At 53.3% G+C, this 17200-nt stretch overlaps 1 protein-coding gene across 1 annotated transcript in view; it reads left to right on the forward strand.

Annotated features, from left to right (window-relative positions):
- Nucleotides 1-525: 525 nt before the first annotated feature.
- Nucleotides 526-17200, forward strand: part of FGD1 (FYVE, RhoGEF and PH domain containing 1) — a 41603-nt gene continuing 24928 nt past the window's right edge. Inside the window, exon 1 of the mRNA XM_016215183.2 lies at nucleotides 526-1551. Coding sequence (XP_016070669.1) covers nucleotides 1245-1551 — 307 coding nt within the window. The 5' untranslated portion in view covers nucleotides 526-1244. The remainder of the gene's footprint in view (nucleotides 1552-17200) is intronic.

Consider the following 17200-nt stretch of genomic DNA (forward strand, 5'->3'; position numbering starts at 1 on the left):
GTTTAGCTGCCTGGGCACAGGCATGGAAAAGGCGGATAGTTGGACTGATCCAAGGTTGGGATGTTGCCAGGCATATGCGACAGTCCTGGGAACTGAGGCTATTGACAAGAAAGGGGCGAAGTAAAGGACTGAGGTCTGGTCTGCAGAGTTGAGAGCATCAAAGACAAGTCCTCTATGCGCCAAGCCATAGGGAACCTCTGGAGCATGTGGAAAAGAGATTGAAGGACAAGTGGTGGGAGAAAGACCTGAGATGGGACAGAAAGGCAGATGTGGGGGGCTGTGCCAGGAGACTTGCCTGTGTGGGACCAGGAACGGATGGGGAAAGCAGCCTGAGGGGGAATTTTCAAGGGGGTGGAGAGGGACTTGGAGGCGGTCGCAAGGAGAAGGGAGGCGGCCCTCAGTGAGGGGGCGTGGCCAAGAGCCAATCCCAGCGAGGGGGCGGGGTCCGGGTAACTGGGTCCCAGTGCCGCTGTGCCTGCGGCTGCCTCAGAGACTGCTCCCGCCTCCCCACCCCCCCTTCCCCGGACTCCTTCCCGCCCGCTGCCGCGGAGACCCAGGCCGAGGCTGGGGAGGAAGGTAGAGCCAGGCCCTGGCCTCTCCCCTGCACCCGCTGCTGGAGCTTCGTCCAGAGGGATTGGCTGAGGGCGAGCCCCGCAGCCCAAGCGCGAGGCGCACACGCGCGCCCCCCGCCACCGTCGTCCTCTTCTCGCTCCCTCCCCTCCCCTGCCCTCTCCTCCGCCCCCCAGCCTCCGCTGCGGCGGGAGGAAGAACCTTTCCGACCAGCCAGAGGAGCCCAGATCGATTCCCACTAGCGGGGAAAGAAGAGACCCCGCTCTCCAAAAAAGACCGACTCGCCCCGGGGCCTCGGAAGTGGCTCGCCGCCTGCAGGAGAGCCCGCGCCCCGCGCAGCCCCCGACCCTCACCCGACCGCTGCCGCATAGACAGCGCTCCCCAGCGGGCCCCCGGCCCCGCCGAGCCCACTCCCCGCGCGGGGCCCGGGCTGGCGATGCCTGGCACGGCAGCGGCGGTGGCCGCGGCTGCTGCTAGTACTGCCACCGCTGCCACGGCTGCTGGCCCGGGCCCGGGCTGGGGACTCGAGGCTCCGCAGTGGGGCTGAGCCCGCAGCCCCGCCCCCCGAGCCTGAAGCCGCTGCTTTGCCGGGCGCCGGGCCTCCTCCGCCCGCGCCTCCACCCCAAGAGCTGGAGCCAGGCGGGGAGCCCGGGCCCCGCGCCCAGGCCCGGACCATGCATGGCCACCGAGCCCCGGGGGGCCCCGGGCCTTCTGAGCCCGAACATCCTACAGTGAACCCACCCGGCGCCGCTCCACCGGCCTGTGCGGACTCAGACTCCGGAGTCTTGGAGCCGGGACTGCCGGTACCCAGGGACCCAGGTTTGGCTCTCGGCGGACCCCCGGATCCCCAGTTCGCCGGACCCTCGGACGCCAGCCTCGGCGCTACTCCAGGCCCCCGGGTCTTGCCCTGCGGCCCCAGTCCACAGCACCACCGGGCCCTGCGCTTCTCCTACCACCTGGAGGGCTCGCAGCCCCGGCCTGGTGAGTGATCGAGAGAGCATGGGAGCCCGGCCACGGGCCTGGTACTGGGAGGGTGTTCTTGTTCTCTGGCTCTCCAAGCTCCACCTCGGGGCCGGCCCGCACACCCTAGCCCTTGGAGTCTTCTCAACCTCCAACCCCTTCCGTCCTTCCTAGGCCTTATCCAGTCCTTTCAACCTCTGTCCCCGTATTTTCTCTGTCCCCTATGCCCCCTCAACCCCTCCGACCCCCTTCTATTCTATCTGATGAGCTTAATGGAAGAGGGAGTACTCCAAGAAAAAGGGACAGGATTGCAAGGCAGTAAGGGGGATTTGGTTGGGAAACCAGGGTTTGTTTGGGGGACTAAGGGAAAAGGAGTCTCCCATTTGCCAAGCGCCTACATTGTGCCAGGCACTGGGCTGGGTGCTTTACATGGGTTCTCATTTCATCTTCAGGAGCCTCCTGTGGAGTGGGTATCATTAGCCCTATTTCCTACGGGAGGAAACTTAGGCTCAGAGAAGTTAAGTAACTTGCCCAAGGTCACACAGCTAGTATGGAGCCAGGATTCAAAACCAGATCTGTTTGAGTCCAAAGTCTGGTCTTTCTGCTTCCCCCAAACTGAGGCTGGAGACCATGTAAGTAATGCCAAGCCTTCTGCTTATGTGATTTTCTTCTGTTCTGTTTAGCAGCTCTGGAGTATGAGTGGAAAAAAAAAAAAAGAGAGAGAGAGAGGGATGGCGGATTGATCCAAGGTTGGGGTTTTGCCAGGTGTGTGTGGCCAGAGGACAAGGAAAGGAGGGAATAGAAGGTGCTGATGAGAGAGAAAGGTGGAAGAGGTGAGCCTCGGGGTCAAGCTGGAGGGGAGGGCAGAAGAGGCTGGTGGGTAGGGAGACAGCAGAAAGGTAAAGGCAAGCATAAGCCAGTTGTAGCAGAGCTGGAGAGCTGCAGGGCTATGAGGTTTGTGGGGAGAAATCAGGATACTTGAACTTGGATTTGCAGAAATGGAGCGGCTCTTGGTCAGGTCACAGGTCACTACCTGGAGAGGCCTTTGCACTGCACAGACCTGAGTGTCTGAGGAGTCCAGCAGGGCCTCCCCCATCTGGGGACATCCCCATGTGAACCTGAGCTCCCAGGATCCACAGGTCTTTTGGATTGTGGCCCAGCACCAGGTAGCAGTAGCGAAGCATAAAATGCTGGCAAGATGCACCCCTTGCTACTGTTATGACCTTGGGCTAGTCATGGAACCTCTGGTAGTTTTCAGGAGCTCCCTCGGTGTGGGGTAGAGATATCTTGCTGGCAGCAGGCCTTTAACCACCTGCCCTACAGGTTGCTCCTGCCACTTTCCAGACTCCCCCGATAGACACTGTATGGAGCAGCTACTCCTGCACTTTACTACAGTACCTTCTTTCAGATCCCAAAACATGCCACCTCAGGACCTTTGCATCTGCTTTTTCCCTCTGCCTGGCAGCTCTTCCTCCTGCTTTCCACCTGGCATGTTCCTCATCTTTCAGGTCTCAGCTCAGATGTCACCTCCTCCAAGAGACCTTCTTTGACCACTTTAGGTAGGGCCACTTGTGAGTCTCCATTGCAGTTGCCAGTGTGCTTCCACACCCTTGTACTTAGTACAGTCTGCAGTGATCTCATTATACGTGTCTACTTGTTTATTGCCCATCTCCCTCCACTAGAATGTGAGCTCCGTGAGGGCAAGAGGATTGGATCTGCTTTGTTCACTTTTGTATCCCCAAGACTAGTGCAGTGCCTGGCACAAAGTAGGTGCGCAATAAATCCATGTTGAACAAATGACTGAACAAATTGAAAGGGAGCACATGGTAGAACCTCAGTAACTATTGTCTAAGAGAAGTACAACTGAACTCCTGCCTTCCAGATATTCTTGGTCTGCAAGTCAGTAGCTGGGCAGCGTCTAGAACACTGGTCCCTGGCCTCTGATCAATACACAGTGGTGATTCTGAGTTGCCTTCCCACTCCACCAATCCTTCCAAATTACCATCATAGTACCCACCCTGAACCGCTCCCCTCCTCCCCCCCAAAAGTTTCCAGGATCCTTTTCCCAATGAAGTCCCTGCCTCTGTAATTGGTGGGTGTCTTTTTTCTTTAACTCCAAGATGAGGATTGGGACTAACAAGGGTGTCAGGGAACGACCTGGCCTCCCATCCAACCATTCATAACTGACTCACTATGTGACCCTGGGTGAGTGACTTCCTTTGTCTGAGTCTGAATTTCTTCATCTAGAGAATGCCATGAGGCAGCTATGAGGTACTGGTTGCAAAGCCTGCAGAATAAAATTTTTTAAATGAGAAAAACCTTCTGAAGAGGAGGCGGAGGAATTACTCAGGCCCTGGCAAGGAGGGTGCTGGGCCATGTGATTCACAGCAGCATGGGGCGTGAGAGGCCCGCCTCCCCCACTGCCCAGCCGGCCCAGGGGTAGGCACAAGTGACTTGCTTCTCTTTCCACAGCACTCGCCTATAATTGGCCCAGAGAGGACAGGGTTGATGGTTGTAAGGTGTGTGTGTGTGAGAGAGAGAGAGAGAGAGAGAGACCTGAGCTTCAAGTAAAGCCTTGAAACATTTTAGTCCACATGTTAAGATTTCTATGTGCCTGCTGACTTCCTCTCTCAAACTGCAGAGGCCTTTATTGAATTGCCATCCTTAGGATCCAGTGGCCCATCCTGGGCAGAGGGGCTTTTAAAAAATATTTATATCTTATCCATGTGAAGAGTCTTGAATTGCTTCAAAGTGCTTTCTCTTTTAGTTACCCTGATGCCTAGTGGGGGTGGGGCCATTGTTTATGTGCCCACTTCCCAGATTGATAAAACCTATGGCCTAATTGGGTTACTGAGATAACCCAATGAGATGCCACAGAGAGTCAGAAAGGAGTTCCCAGGTGTAGGTTTGCTCTTAGAGATCTGGGGGGGAACCCTACCCTATTTCTCAGGGTTGAGGCTCAGAATATCCTTCCAGATGTTGGGTGGGGGCGTCACTTGGGGCCTGGGCTGACTCTACCTCGATAAAAAAGTTGCACCTGATGTTTTTTCGTGGGTAGTGGAAGGACCGAGCCAATTGAAGGAGGCAGCAAGAGGGGCTGGCTCTTTCTGATTTGGAGCCTGGGGCATCCTCAGAGACTCCAGGACTTAGAATTGGAACTAGAAAGGCCCTAGATACCTTCTGGCCTGGGTTTCCCAAACTAGGTGATCATCAGAATCCCTTGTTTACTTTGAAAAAATAAATGTGATTCTCAGAGCTCCAGAATCTCAGGGTTGCAACCCAGGAATATATTTTCAAAGCTCCTCAGGTGATTCTGATGCATGGCCTAGAGTAGGAACCACTGGTCAAGCCCATTTCTCAGTTGGAGCAGTGGAGACTGAGAGGCAGTTTACCTGTGGTCCTAAAGTGAGTCAGCGTCATTAGGACCAGGAGAATGCATCAGGCTCCCCTCTGAGGCCCTCTTCCTAGGGCCCTCTGTGAGCTTCGCTCACTCCTCCCAACCCCAGAAGGAGGCATGGGCCCTGGCTGGTGTGGCTCAGTTGTAATCATCATCCTGTACACTGGAAGGCCGCCGTTTCGATTCCAGGTCGGGGCACATGTCCAGGTCGGGTGCATGCCAGAGGCAACTCATCAGTGTTTCTCTCTCACATCAATGTTTCTCTCTCTCTCCCTCCCTCTCTCTCTCCCTCTCCCTCTCTCTGAAAGTCAATAAAAACATATTTTTAAAAAAGGAGGCATAGTATCTAAGCTACAGAAAGTGAGTCAACCCCTCACCCACATACACACAAATACTAGCTGCCTCCATTTACCTTCTATGCCCAGCTCTCATGAATGCCTACCATTTGGAAGTTCTGGGTCTCTAGGCAGAGGAAATCCCAGCATCAGCACTGCCCAGCCCAGGGCCTAGTCCTAAGAAAGGGCTCTGGAGGAGTGTTAGCAGGGTTTGTAGAGCTAGGAGGAACATGGAGGGCAGTTTAGGTAGGAAGTTCAATGGGAGCAAAGGCACTGAGCCATGGGGCATCCTGGGGACTGGGGCTGGTGTTGGGAGGAGTGGAGAAATAAGGCTGGCAAAGGGACTTTATGCTGAGGGCAAGGGGAAACCCTTGAAGGGTTTATCAAGTGGAGGAATGATGTGCTTAGATGGGAGTGTTCGAGAGATCCCCATAGCTGCATGTGGAGAGTGGATGGTAGGGGTGCAAGAGGTGAGGAGGGTAAGATCTGAGAGATGTTTAGGTGCTAACATGGGCAGGCCTTGGTGGTGGCTTGGATATAGAGGCAGAGAAAGAGGGAGAAGTCCAGAATTGGTCCGGTGGGTGGTGGTGGGACCATCTACATGTAAGAGCAGGAGCAGGTTTGGAGGAAGAATCTGAGTTGTGTTTGAGACATGTTGAATTTTGAGAGGCCTGGGGGGACATCCAGGTGGAGGTGGCCAATAGGGTTGGAAAGCTCAGAAGAGAGGTGTTGGCCAGAGATATTTGGGAGATCTCACCACCAGCATTTACACAGACCACAGAGCTGCTCATGGGGAGAATGCGCATGGTTCTTGGGGCCATTTCATCCTTGAAGACATGGATAGTGAGGTAGCGGTCACACTTACTTGGGTGGATCATTCATTACCTGCCCAAACTTTGCCTTAGAAATGCCTTTATGGGGCCATTTTTAAAGCATATTTGCATAAAGCAGAGACCCATTTCACATATACCTAGGGTAGTGGCTACTGCAAAGAACTGAGGGAGTACTCCTGAAAACCAAGTCACGCATTGGTAAGGTAACTTCCTGTGGCTCTCTAGATGTCCTCCCTGTGGAGGGCATCCTGAGAGGCCATAGAGGGAGGCTGCTTGTGGTGAGGAGAGGGGACTCATAACAGGAGGGGGTGGTGGGCTCTGCTGGGGATTTTTGGAGAGCTGCAGTTTGAGATCCCAGGGGAGTGTTTGAGAAAAGACCCAAATTTGGTTCCTAGTCAGCTGGGGCCTTCCAAACAAACACAACAAAATGTAGACTCTGGGTAGGTGGGAAAAAGACTTCACCAGACAGGACTAAAAGAATAGAAGTTTCCAAGTTGCAGATAGCTGGCACCCCCATTCCTCCACCCTTTTAGGTGCCTCTGTCCCTGGTGCAGGGCCCAGCTGGTGCTACCTGCTGCCTCAAGGGGGAGTGGCAGCTAACAGTTCCCCAGACAGACTCAAACCAAGCTTTTCTGGGGGCCAGTTTGCTAAATGCCTTAGGCAGATGTGTAGCTGGCCAGACGCTGGCTGGGTGGGGCTAAGACCTGTCTGGAATGGGGGCAGGAAGCACAATCTGCCACTGGCCAGCCCCACAGAGTTAAGTTCCCTCATCTGAAGAGAGCAGATATCCTTGCAGCAGTGAGTCCAGCCTCTCCGGTCTCCACTACCCAGCTCCTTGGACCTAGAAGGTATCACACCTCCAAAAGGTGCCTCAAAACACACACAGGGCTGCAGGGGGGCAGGGAAAAAGCTTCAGCACTCCTGGCTCTGCCATTGGTTCACTGCATCCCCAGGCTTCCCTTCTCCCCTCAGGGCCTTAGTTTCCCCATTTATAAGTTGTGGACCTGGTCATTGCATTTGTCTGGCATAATAGAGTGTATAAATACTTGGTGAGTGGTTAAGCAAGAATGACCAAGGAGAGAAAGGAGGGCATTTCTTCATTTAACAAGTGTTTATTCAGTACCTACTATTTGCTTGGCCCTGTGAGAGGTAATGGATGGGCCACGAGGCAGTCGTGATCCCTACCCTGGTGGAGCTCCTTTCTAGCAGGGAAGACAGCCACGAGAACTAATTCCAAGTGCAAATGCTGCAGAAACATATGAGGAGGGGGCGGACAAGGAAACGAGGACACTTGCATTGAGACCTGAAAGAAAATTAGGAGTCCAGAGGTAAAGAGAAGCAGAAAACCGTTCATACGACATGTGCCAAAGCCCCAGGCGGAAGAGAGCACTTTCGAGGAACAGACAAGAGGCCATTGTGGCTGGAGGGTGGGGGTGGGGAAGTGTGCCTGAGCTGAGCCTTACTTGTCCCCAGGCTCAGGAGTTTGGAGTTCACCCTGGTGGCAGGGCAAAGGGAGCCCTTCACAGCACTGCAGGAATCGAAGGGGACTGTTTTCACAAGCTGGCTGTGGTGTTGAGTGCCTTGTAGAGGGCTCTTAGGATGGGAGGGAAAAGTTAGTTAGGCTGGAGTGGAAAAAAAGATGTGTGGATTGTAGAGCTACTGAGAAGTCGAGTCTGCAGGATTGGGGCCTGGCTGGATGTGTGAGTTGAGGGAGAGGGAGGAGTCACGGAGAAAGCCCAGCCCCTGGCCTGGGGAGCGGGGTGCTTGGAGGTGCCATTCCTAGGACGGGGAAGGCAGGAGGAGAAGCCATCCAGGGGTGTGGTTTAGGGTGCGGAGTCTGAGTAGCCTGAAGGCATTGCATGTAGGTGTCAGTGCCCGGTAGGCATCAGCTGTGCCCATCCGGGCCCAGAGTAAGGCGGGGAGGGGTGCGAGGGGCACAGGTGTGTGGCCGAGGCCCAGAGAGGGAGCAGCAGGTTCTGCTGGGTGCTGGAAGCTTCTAGCCCTCGGGGCGCTTCCCGGTGGCCCGAGCCTGGAAGGGGTTAAGTCTTGGACGGAAGGCGCCTGGAGAAAGCGGGAAAGGAAGGACTGGCAGGGCTGGCCCCACGGAGCCGCAGCTGGCATGGAAGCCCTTCCGCCCGGGCCTGCTAGGCCCGCGCCGCCGCCCACGCTGCCGCCTGCCGCCGCCGCCTTCGCCTCTACCTTCACCTTCCCTGCTCCCCCTCCAGCTTTGCAGGCTCCCCTAGGCGGGGCCTCCGCCTAATGCATTCCAGGTGTGGACCCGGCCCCTCCCCCACCCCGGGGCAGCTGGGAGGGGGCAGGGACCGTGTGGGTCTCTCTGTGCATCCCTCAGGGGCTCCAGCCTACAGACTGACTGCTGTCTCTGGAGAATTCCTTCAGAGATCTCTGTCTGTGCCCCGTGGCTCTGGCAGGGTCAGGCAGCGGTGAGAGCCCCCCAGATCTAGCCCTGCCACTTTCTTTCTAGCTTCATGTGACCTTGCCCGTCGTCACCTCACCTCTCTGAGCCTTGGTTTTCTCATCTAGAAAATGGGGTTATCATCCCCACCACTTAGGGTGTTGTAAGGATGAAATGCCACAGGGCAAGTCCTCAGCCCCTGTCCTGGCACACTGTAGCCATTTCAACAAATGACCCAGGCCTTCCCTTTCTGTCCCTGCCCCTTTGCCTCTGGGCCTGCATCCCTCACTGTCTCTGACTCCCTCCCACTTGCCCCTGCGTTTTCTGTCTCCCTCTCTTGCTGTCCCGTACTCTGGGTCTCTGTCGTTTTCCTGTCTTCTCCTCCCTTGTCTTTGTCCCAGTCTCTCTCTCTGTCTTTTTCCTTCTTAATCTCTGTTTTGCCAAGTCTCAATTTTGACCAGGCCTCTGGTGAGAGGGGAGGGGTGATGGGTGGGTGTTGGGGCCCCTGGGGTCACACACAGCAGGGGTCACAGGGGCCATCCCCTAGTGGCTTTGTCCTCACTGGGAGGGAAATCCCAGCCAGCGTGGCAGCCCCAGCACTGGGTAATTACTGCCCCCAGTGCTCCCAGCTGCAGCTCCACTCCCTTCCCTTCCTGTCCTCTGAAGTCCCCAGCCGCTCCCGGAGGGTGGAGCAACCACCCCCATCCTTCTCTGGCCTTAGGTCCAGAAACACTGGGAGGAGGTAGCCAGGCCCTCACAGCAATCAAGGAACTGGAAGAGGGAAGGGATGCCTGTATTCCCATGTGGTTGTGGGGTGTGTGTGTGTGTGTGTGTGTGTGTGTACGCATGCGTGCATGCACGCACGTGCATGCATGCACGTGCCTAGCTGCCTGGCTGTTTTATCCCCCATGGGTCTGTTTTTTGTATATCTTAATGTTCTTGTTTCTGTTTGTCCCTGTGTATATTTGAGTGTGTGTCTATATATCCATGTGTGTCTTTGAGTCTGTAAATGCTGTATGTTCCTATATGCCTGGGTGTATGTCACCTTGGCTGTCTAAGCCCCTGAGGGTTTCTAGATGCATCTGCATGTGGTTCTCTGTATGTAGATCCGTGTGTGTGTGTCTTTCAGTGCTGTTGTCCATCTCTGTATGCCCTCTAGTGTGTTGGTGGTGGTGGTTGATAGGGGTGGGGGGCTGCCTGTCTTTTGACCTTTCCTGACCCTTCTTCCTCTCTGGAACCTTCTTGCAAACCCAGCCTCTCTGTTCACTGCACCCTCAAACACACTCTTCACCTCCCCCCCTCTAGTATCCACACCTTTGCTCACTTTTCTTCCCCTGCCTGCAGGACCACGCTCAGTCTTTCTATACCTGTAAAAACACACCCATCCTGGATGGCTGAACTCAAAAACCACCTCCTTTAGAAAGTCCTCTCCCCTCCCCCTCCAAATGTGATTTCTTTCCCAACTCAGCAAACATTGACCGAGGATGTACTCTGTGTCTCTGGACATAGGCACACTTGGGATCAAGTCCCAGCTCAACTACTTCTAGCTGTGTGTATCCTCAGGCAAGTTATTTTGCTTCTCCGTGCCTTAGTTTTCCTCATCTGTAAAATGGAACTAATAGCACACAGGCTTGTTAGGAGAGTGCCACACAGGGAACATCAACACAATGCCTGGCCCAGAGTAGATGCTCAACAAACAATTTGAATCCCCATACCTTATATCCTCCACTAAAAATGAACACGTTAAGTTCCAGAGAGTTCTGAAAGTACTTGTAATTCCCTGCTCTTTTCTCCAGGTGTCCTGCCTAGGGCAGAATGTGAACTGGACCAGACAGAACAAAAGGCAGATTCTAGTTCAGGGAACTGCTGACAAGTATTACATGAGCCAGTGTCCTAAGCCTTCTCAGGTCCAGAGGAGACTGGGCCTTCCAGGGGCTGGAAGAGGGCACCTCCAAGGCAGCCACCCAAGAGCCACAGCACATACGATAGGGCAGGAGGTAAATGGCAGAGACGGAAGGGGCTTTAAGGACCATCTAACTGAGATATTGCCAAGTGGTGGCCCACAAGTAGAATTTGACTGATGAGTTTCATTTGGCCTATTCACTGTTTTTAAAATTGGGGGATTTCACATAAAGGATTAGATTTCTGATTCTCCCAAAATATTGGAAGATCTGAAAATAAATACAGGGCCCCGTTACTTCAACACAACAATTAGATGAAGGAGAAGAGCTGCAGTCCCTATTTTAGGAGAGGCGTGTGCCCTCCAATTTACCCTAGTCCTCACCATTCCCTATTGCCTTAGACTGTCCCATTTGACATAAAGGTCCTCACTTTACACAAGGGCCCGCACTTTACGGAAACATCCTTCACTTTACAGAAGGTGTCTCACTTTGTAAAAAAAGAGTTCCTCCATTTTACAGAAGAGTTTTCTATTTTGTCAGAGTCATTTACAGACAGAACATCCATTTTACAAAAGGGTCTTTATAGAACTCTTCCTCATTTTACAGAATGTCCCTCTACTTTGAGGAAAGTGCTTCCATTTTGTAGAAACTCCTTCCCTTTCCAGAAAGGACCTTTTTATTAAACAGACCTCCATCTTAAAGAAAATGTCTCCATTTTGCAGGTGGGAACACTCTGAGAAGCTCCTTACTTGCCCAAATGGCTCCCCCTTTCCAAAAGTGCCTTCACTCTGTAGAAGGTGCCCCCATTTTTCTGTAGAGTCCTTATGTTTCAGAAGACTAGTCTGCTTCAGGGAAGGATCCTTCCAGCTACCCACAGGGTTCCCCTGGCACTTCTCACTTGACAGAGCTTTGTGTTTGAACTGTCAGAGAACCATCCGCCAGGTCAAGCGAGGCCTGGGTGCGGTCTGGCCACTAAGGTGGAGCAGCATAGCTGGGCTGGGCCTCCTGTTCCAAGGGCCAGTGGGAAGAGGTGGGGAGCTGTGCCTTTATCCCTTTTTTCTCAAGCTGAGGGGTTCCTCTGCCCCTCATGGAGCTAGCTTCCCAAAAGGCACTTTCTTATTTACTGCTGTTCTCCACTCCTTCTGTTCCCTCTCTCCCACCCTTCCCCACCCCCAGGAATTCTAGCAGTCCCTGGGGCCTACCTCTCAGCCTGGAGAGGCAGAGATCTGAGCCTGCACTGGGGGTGAGGAGGCCTAAGTGCTGGGGCTGACTTCATCCCACTCTAGCATCTCACCAGTTCCTCACAGTGAGCAGCAAACACATATTCTCAACATTTTGCAAACGGGGGAATTGGAGTCCAGAGCTGTGAAGTGGCTCCCCAGTTCACCAGGGAGTTAATGGCCTGGCCGAGGTCCAGTCTGAGGCCCTGTTAGTTGTCTTGAGATTAAGCCAAGGCTATAGCTGGGAAAAGGGAGAGGGGATGCTTCTGGCCTGGGAGGGGGAAAGCTGGGAGCTGAAATTCCCTGAGGGAGAAGCAAGGGCTCTTTCCCTTGGGAATGGGCAACTGGAGGAGTCCTTGTCCTCAAACTCAGCTAGAGGGTAGACCTGATCTGCCAGTAAGCCCAGAAGCGAGTGCTCAGGGCATCTACCAAGCGCGGACTTGCAGCAACCAGAAACAATTTTTGAAGTGATTTTGCTATTTCAATAACAATAACGTGTCATAAGAAAATTCAAAATTCCGTTCTAACACTTCGCAATGGTTTATAGCTTGAATTGAATTTGAATGGAGTGGGGATGGGACATCAATGTCTATTCATTGCCCCCTGCCTCTAGTTGGAATGCCGCCCTGATCTGAAGAGCTGCCTGTGGAGGGGGAGCTGGATTCAGTGCTGTCTCTGGGTGGTTTGCTTGTGTTTCTCAGTGTGTCCATAGCTTTGTGCTAGGTCATGGCCTGTGGGTTTACATATCTGTGTGAGTGTATCTGTGTACATAGTTTCATGCCTTTGTGGATGTGCAGTTCTGTTGGCTTTAAGTCCAACCCACCCACATTGCTCTGTGCATGGGGGACTCTATGCCCTTTCCCTTCATTGTCTCGCGGAGTCCCCAAACCAGGGAGCCAGGGAGCTGTGATTATTATCCTATTTTCCAGACAAGGAAACTGAGGCTCAGATCGCGGGAGAGGCTTGCCTGGGGTCACACAGCTAGTAAATGGGGTGCTGGGATTTAACTGCCCTCTTACTCCTGAGCCAGCTGTTCCTAACGAAGGTGCCACAACACCTTAACCCATGTAGTGCAGTCAGCGAGCGTGATCAGCACCCTTCTTTGGAATAGCCAATTACCACAGGTTTTTCATTATTGACTTTGCTTTTTAATAAATAACATGAGATTCAAAATGATCCTTGAAATAATGGCGCTGTCACAAGCATTCAGGTTAAGTGGACAAACGTCCAGGTACCACCTTGGAGGCCTGGCTGTGCTCATTCACTCAAAGCCCTCCTTCACTAGGGTTGCTGGAATTCACCCCAAAAAGTACTGTTATATTTTAATTTCAGATATACAACAAATAATTTTTAGTATAGCATAGGAAGTTTTCAGTATAAGCATGCATGAGCAATGTTTATACTAAGAAATTATTCATTGTTTTTCTGAAATTCGAGTTCAACTGGGCAGCCTGCATTTTATCTGGCTACCCTGTGGCTGGCCTCTCCTCCCCCTGAGCTTCCCTGGTCCTGACAGGCTGACTCCCTTGCACTTCCTGAGCCACACTGAGCTTCTGAATGAGAGTCTCTTGTCTTTGAGATTAGGAGCTCCCAGAAGGTCAGGGTCAAGATTGCCCTCCTGCCTGCTGAGGGCCTGTCCGGGTGCAAACCCACACCTCCACCCCACGGCAGTGCCTGGGCAGTGCCCAGGGCGTGCTTCCTGTGCATGACGAGAGATGCCCTAATGGCAGCATCGGCTGTGTGTACATTGTGCGAAGCCTGTTACACACGGACATGTGAACAGCTCTGAGGTTCTCACTAGGTCTTCGAGGACTGTGCACAGTTGGTGTATGGCTGGGTACATTTTCACAAAGCATTATGAGGTTTGGTGATGTGACTTTGTGTGTAGGGGGGCCTTTTTGGCCTCTGCTCCAAGGGGCTCTGGGGACTCTGGTGAACCCAGTGGTGGAGGGACAGTGCTGGTGAAGGAAATTGTCAGGTATGTAGATGTGGGTGTGCTTGCGTGTGTGAGAGAGAGAACATTGTGGATTATCAACCATAAAAAATGGGCTGGAGAAAACCAATGCAGATCCTAGCTGGGTGGGGAGGACATGGGGCAGTGGGAAGGTCTGTGGTATCTAGGAAGGGGAGGGCCTCCCCTGGGAGCTCCCACAGAGCAGGGATGGGATTTTTATATCCTCTAGCACAGAGTCCACCAGGCGCAGAGCAGAGCTCAGAAATATTTGGGGGATTAAATGAACCCAAGGGAAGCCAGAAAGTCCAGAAGGTCACGAGGAGCCCTGGAGGCCTAGCTGAGACGTTCCTGTTTTCCCCATGGGAGCCACAGAAGGTTTTTGTGCAGTAAGTGACAAGACCTGAGCTAAAGGTTCCTGTAGCCACCTGGAGGGAGCAAGACCTGGGGCCAAGGGTCCACTGAGGAAAAATATAGGAAACAGGGAAATGTGGGCAGAGGGACGGCGGGGGGCACTGAAATAGGAGAGGGAAGGATCGTGAACCTTCTTTCCCTCTGTGGAGCCTCACTTGCCTGGTTCTTGTCCAGGCCGAGGTTCCTGAGTTGTTACCCTGTTTATCTCCATATGGGTGGGCTCGGGGTGCCACTCTCTAAGGCACTGAGGAACACCCCTGCTCTTCCTGGATCTTCTCTTCCAACCTCACCTTGGAGAACATGCATAAGGAAGGATCCAGTCCAGGACTAGTCTGCTGAAAGTCTGCATTGACTTGCTGCGTGATCTTGGACAAGTCATTGCCCCTCTCTTTGTCTTCATCTCCTCATTAGAAAGTGGGCTGAAAATTCCTGCCCCTCTCACCTGGGCCTGGGCATTCAAGGTGTCCAAGAATATCTGAATTTCTTTCTTTTCTTTTTTTTATCCTCACCCGAGGATATTTTTTCCATTGCTTTTCAGAGAGAGTGGAAGGGAGAGAGAAAGAGAGAGAGAAACATCGATGTGAGAGAGACCCATCGACTGGTTGCCTCCGCACTCACCCCAACCAGGGCCGGGGATCAAGCCTGCAACTGAGGTACATGCCCTTGGCCAGTATCGAACCCAGGACCCTTCAGTCCACGGGCCGACGCTTTAACCACTGAGCCAAACCGGCTAGGGCAGAATATCTGAATTTCATTCAACTTCCCATTCTGCAGGGCTGCCTGCACAGAGGCAGAGAGAAAGGAGAGGCAGGCCCATGTGTGGGTGAGGCAGGAACAGGGGCTGGGCCACAGCAGGGCTGTGGAGGGTGGTGTGATCACCCTAGCCCCAGGACAAGCAGTGGGGCAAAGGAAGAAAAGCCCCAGCCAGGGCCCCCACTGCCCTGTACAGACTGGGTGGGGAAGGCTTGCCCAGGGATGCCTGCCTGCTTTGAGGTGGAGACAGGGCCAGGTTGTCTCCTCCAAGCGAGAGGAAGCAGACAAGGGGCACCTGGGAGTCCAGCATCTGTGTGTGTGTCTCCAAGCAGGGTCTCTGTATGGTGGAGCGCCTGGCTCTACTCTCTGGATCTCTGGCACTGTCAGCTACTCTCTGTCTCTCACTTTCTCTGGCCATGTGTCTCTCCAACTGCATTTCTGCGTATGCCACCCTCCAGGTGATTCATCCTCTTCAACCCCACACCCAGGGGGAGGGCAGGGCAGGACCAGGCCAGGATGTGCTGAGCAGGGCAGGGTGAGCAGCCCAGCTGAGCGGAAAGGAGCACCTCCTCCCTACCAGCCAGGGCCCTGCCTGCTCAGGTGGGAAAGGAAGTGAAGAAACTGCACCCAGACCAAGGTACAGGGTGGGGGAGAGGGGTTCAATCTGGGGCCTGGGGCACCATGTTCCCTCAGGACTGGGAGGGAACCATGGCGTGAGTCCCCTGGGGCCTATCTGGCTGGACTGTGGCCAAGGTAGTGTCAGGAACTCAGGGAAGCTGTTGGAACCCTGGGGGTTGGGCTACTACCTTCCAGGACTGGGAGACCTAAAATTCTCTGTGACTCTTTTTTGCCAATGTGACCCTGTAAGGTGTCTCTATGTGTATTTAGCTATGTTTTTGTAACAGAAGCCACATGACCAATTAGACCAGGAAGCAAGTGTTGTGTGTGTGTGTGTGTGTGTGTGTGTGTGTGTGTGTGTGTGTGAGCCTCTAAGAGCCAGGGACATCATGAACATGTTTGTTTCATATGCATAACCTAGTAAGCGATGCCATGTGTCTGTGTTTCTGGGTACTGAGCAGTGTTGAATTTGTGCTGAGGTTGTATATGACATGGGATAATGAGCCTGTGTGGCTTTAGTCTTTGTGACCATGTGAACCTGCAACACCATATGACAGTATGCTCTGGTTCTGCAATTGTGAGATGCAGTATAAATGACACTGCACATTTTTGTGACTCAGTGGAACCATGTTGGAGGCATATAAACATGAGTATATGATGATAGATGGTTGGGTGGCTGTGTGTGAAAGGGAGGCTTGCGTTGTGTGGCTGCATCTTCTTGACTGTGCGTGGCTGTGTTTGCCAGTATGTGTAACACTGTGAGGCTGTGTGATAATATGCAAGGTTGTGATGGTGGGTTTTTGTGACTGTATGTGACCAGGAGCCTGATGGCATATGATTGGTTGTGTGAATTTATGTGGCTCTGCAGTTGTGTGAAGCAGTAAATAGTGCTATGTGTCTCTGTGAGGGGGCCCATTTGTGATGGAGACAGTGTGACACAGGGTAACAGACGCTCCGTGGCTGTGAGAGGCCACATGCAGGTGGGAGCTCTTCACTGCTGCTCATTCTCTCGTCCTCAAACCTGTGTGCCTGCACCTTTCTGCCTACAGGATGGTCACCCTCCTCCTCAGCCTGCCCTCCGGGCCTTGCCCTCTGTGCTCTAGCCTACGTGGACTTCTTGCTCATCTGAGACCCCCACACTCAGCTCTCTGCTCAGCCAAGCCTGCCTGAGCCTCACATTCCTTCCCTGAGGTCATGTCATCCTCCGGGAGGTGTCCCTTACTGCCAGCCAGACCAGATATTCTCTCTCAAGTGTGACTATCATCTCCCCCAGGGCCAAAGCCAGAGGTGGGTTTAGGGAGCACACAGTGAGGCAAGAGGCAGAGTGCAAAAAGGCCTCCCATTTTCTTAATGTGTTGCTGTCTTAAAGCTGTTCATGTGACCTGAACTCTGGTGCTGGGTGTGGAGTGTGTGTGTGTGTGTGTGTGTAAGGAGAGTAGTGAAGATTAGTGAGAAGTTGGGATTTTAAGAAGCAAAATTTTTGCTCATGAAATACAGTTTTATTATTTGCCAGAAACTTGGCTATGCAAAATTGTAGACAAGGAAGTCCACGTGTCCTCAGGACCCACTTTGGCTATCTAAACCAGGCCTGCAAACACATAAGCAAACTACAGAGCACTCACTCCCACCCCACCTGGTTAAACTCCCAAGTACATAACGCCTACTGACATGTGAGGAATCAATGTATTGATCACAAAGAACTCTTATCATGTTGTCAAAGGTCTTCTCTAGTGGTGAAAACTGCCAGCCACAGCCCTGAGTCTGGCTCTTCATCTGACCGCCGGGATAGGGGCTTCCCAGAAAGGCAGTGTGGCCAGGAAAGGGGATCAGGCAAA

The sequence above is a fragment of the Miniopterus natalensis genome, chromosome X (assembly GCF_054644295.1).
Source record: "Miniopterus natalensis isolate mMinNat1 chromosome X, mMinNat1.hap1, whole genome shotgun sequence".
Classification (NCBI taxonomy): domain Eukaryota; kingdom Metazoa; phylum Chordata; class Mammalia; order Chiroptera; family Miniopteridae; genus Miniopterus; species Miniopterus natalensis.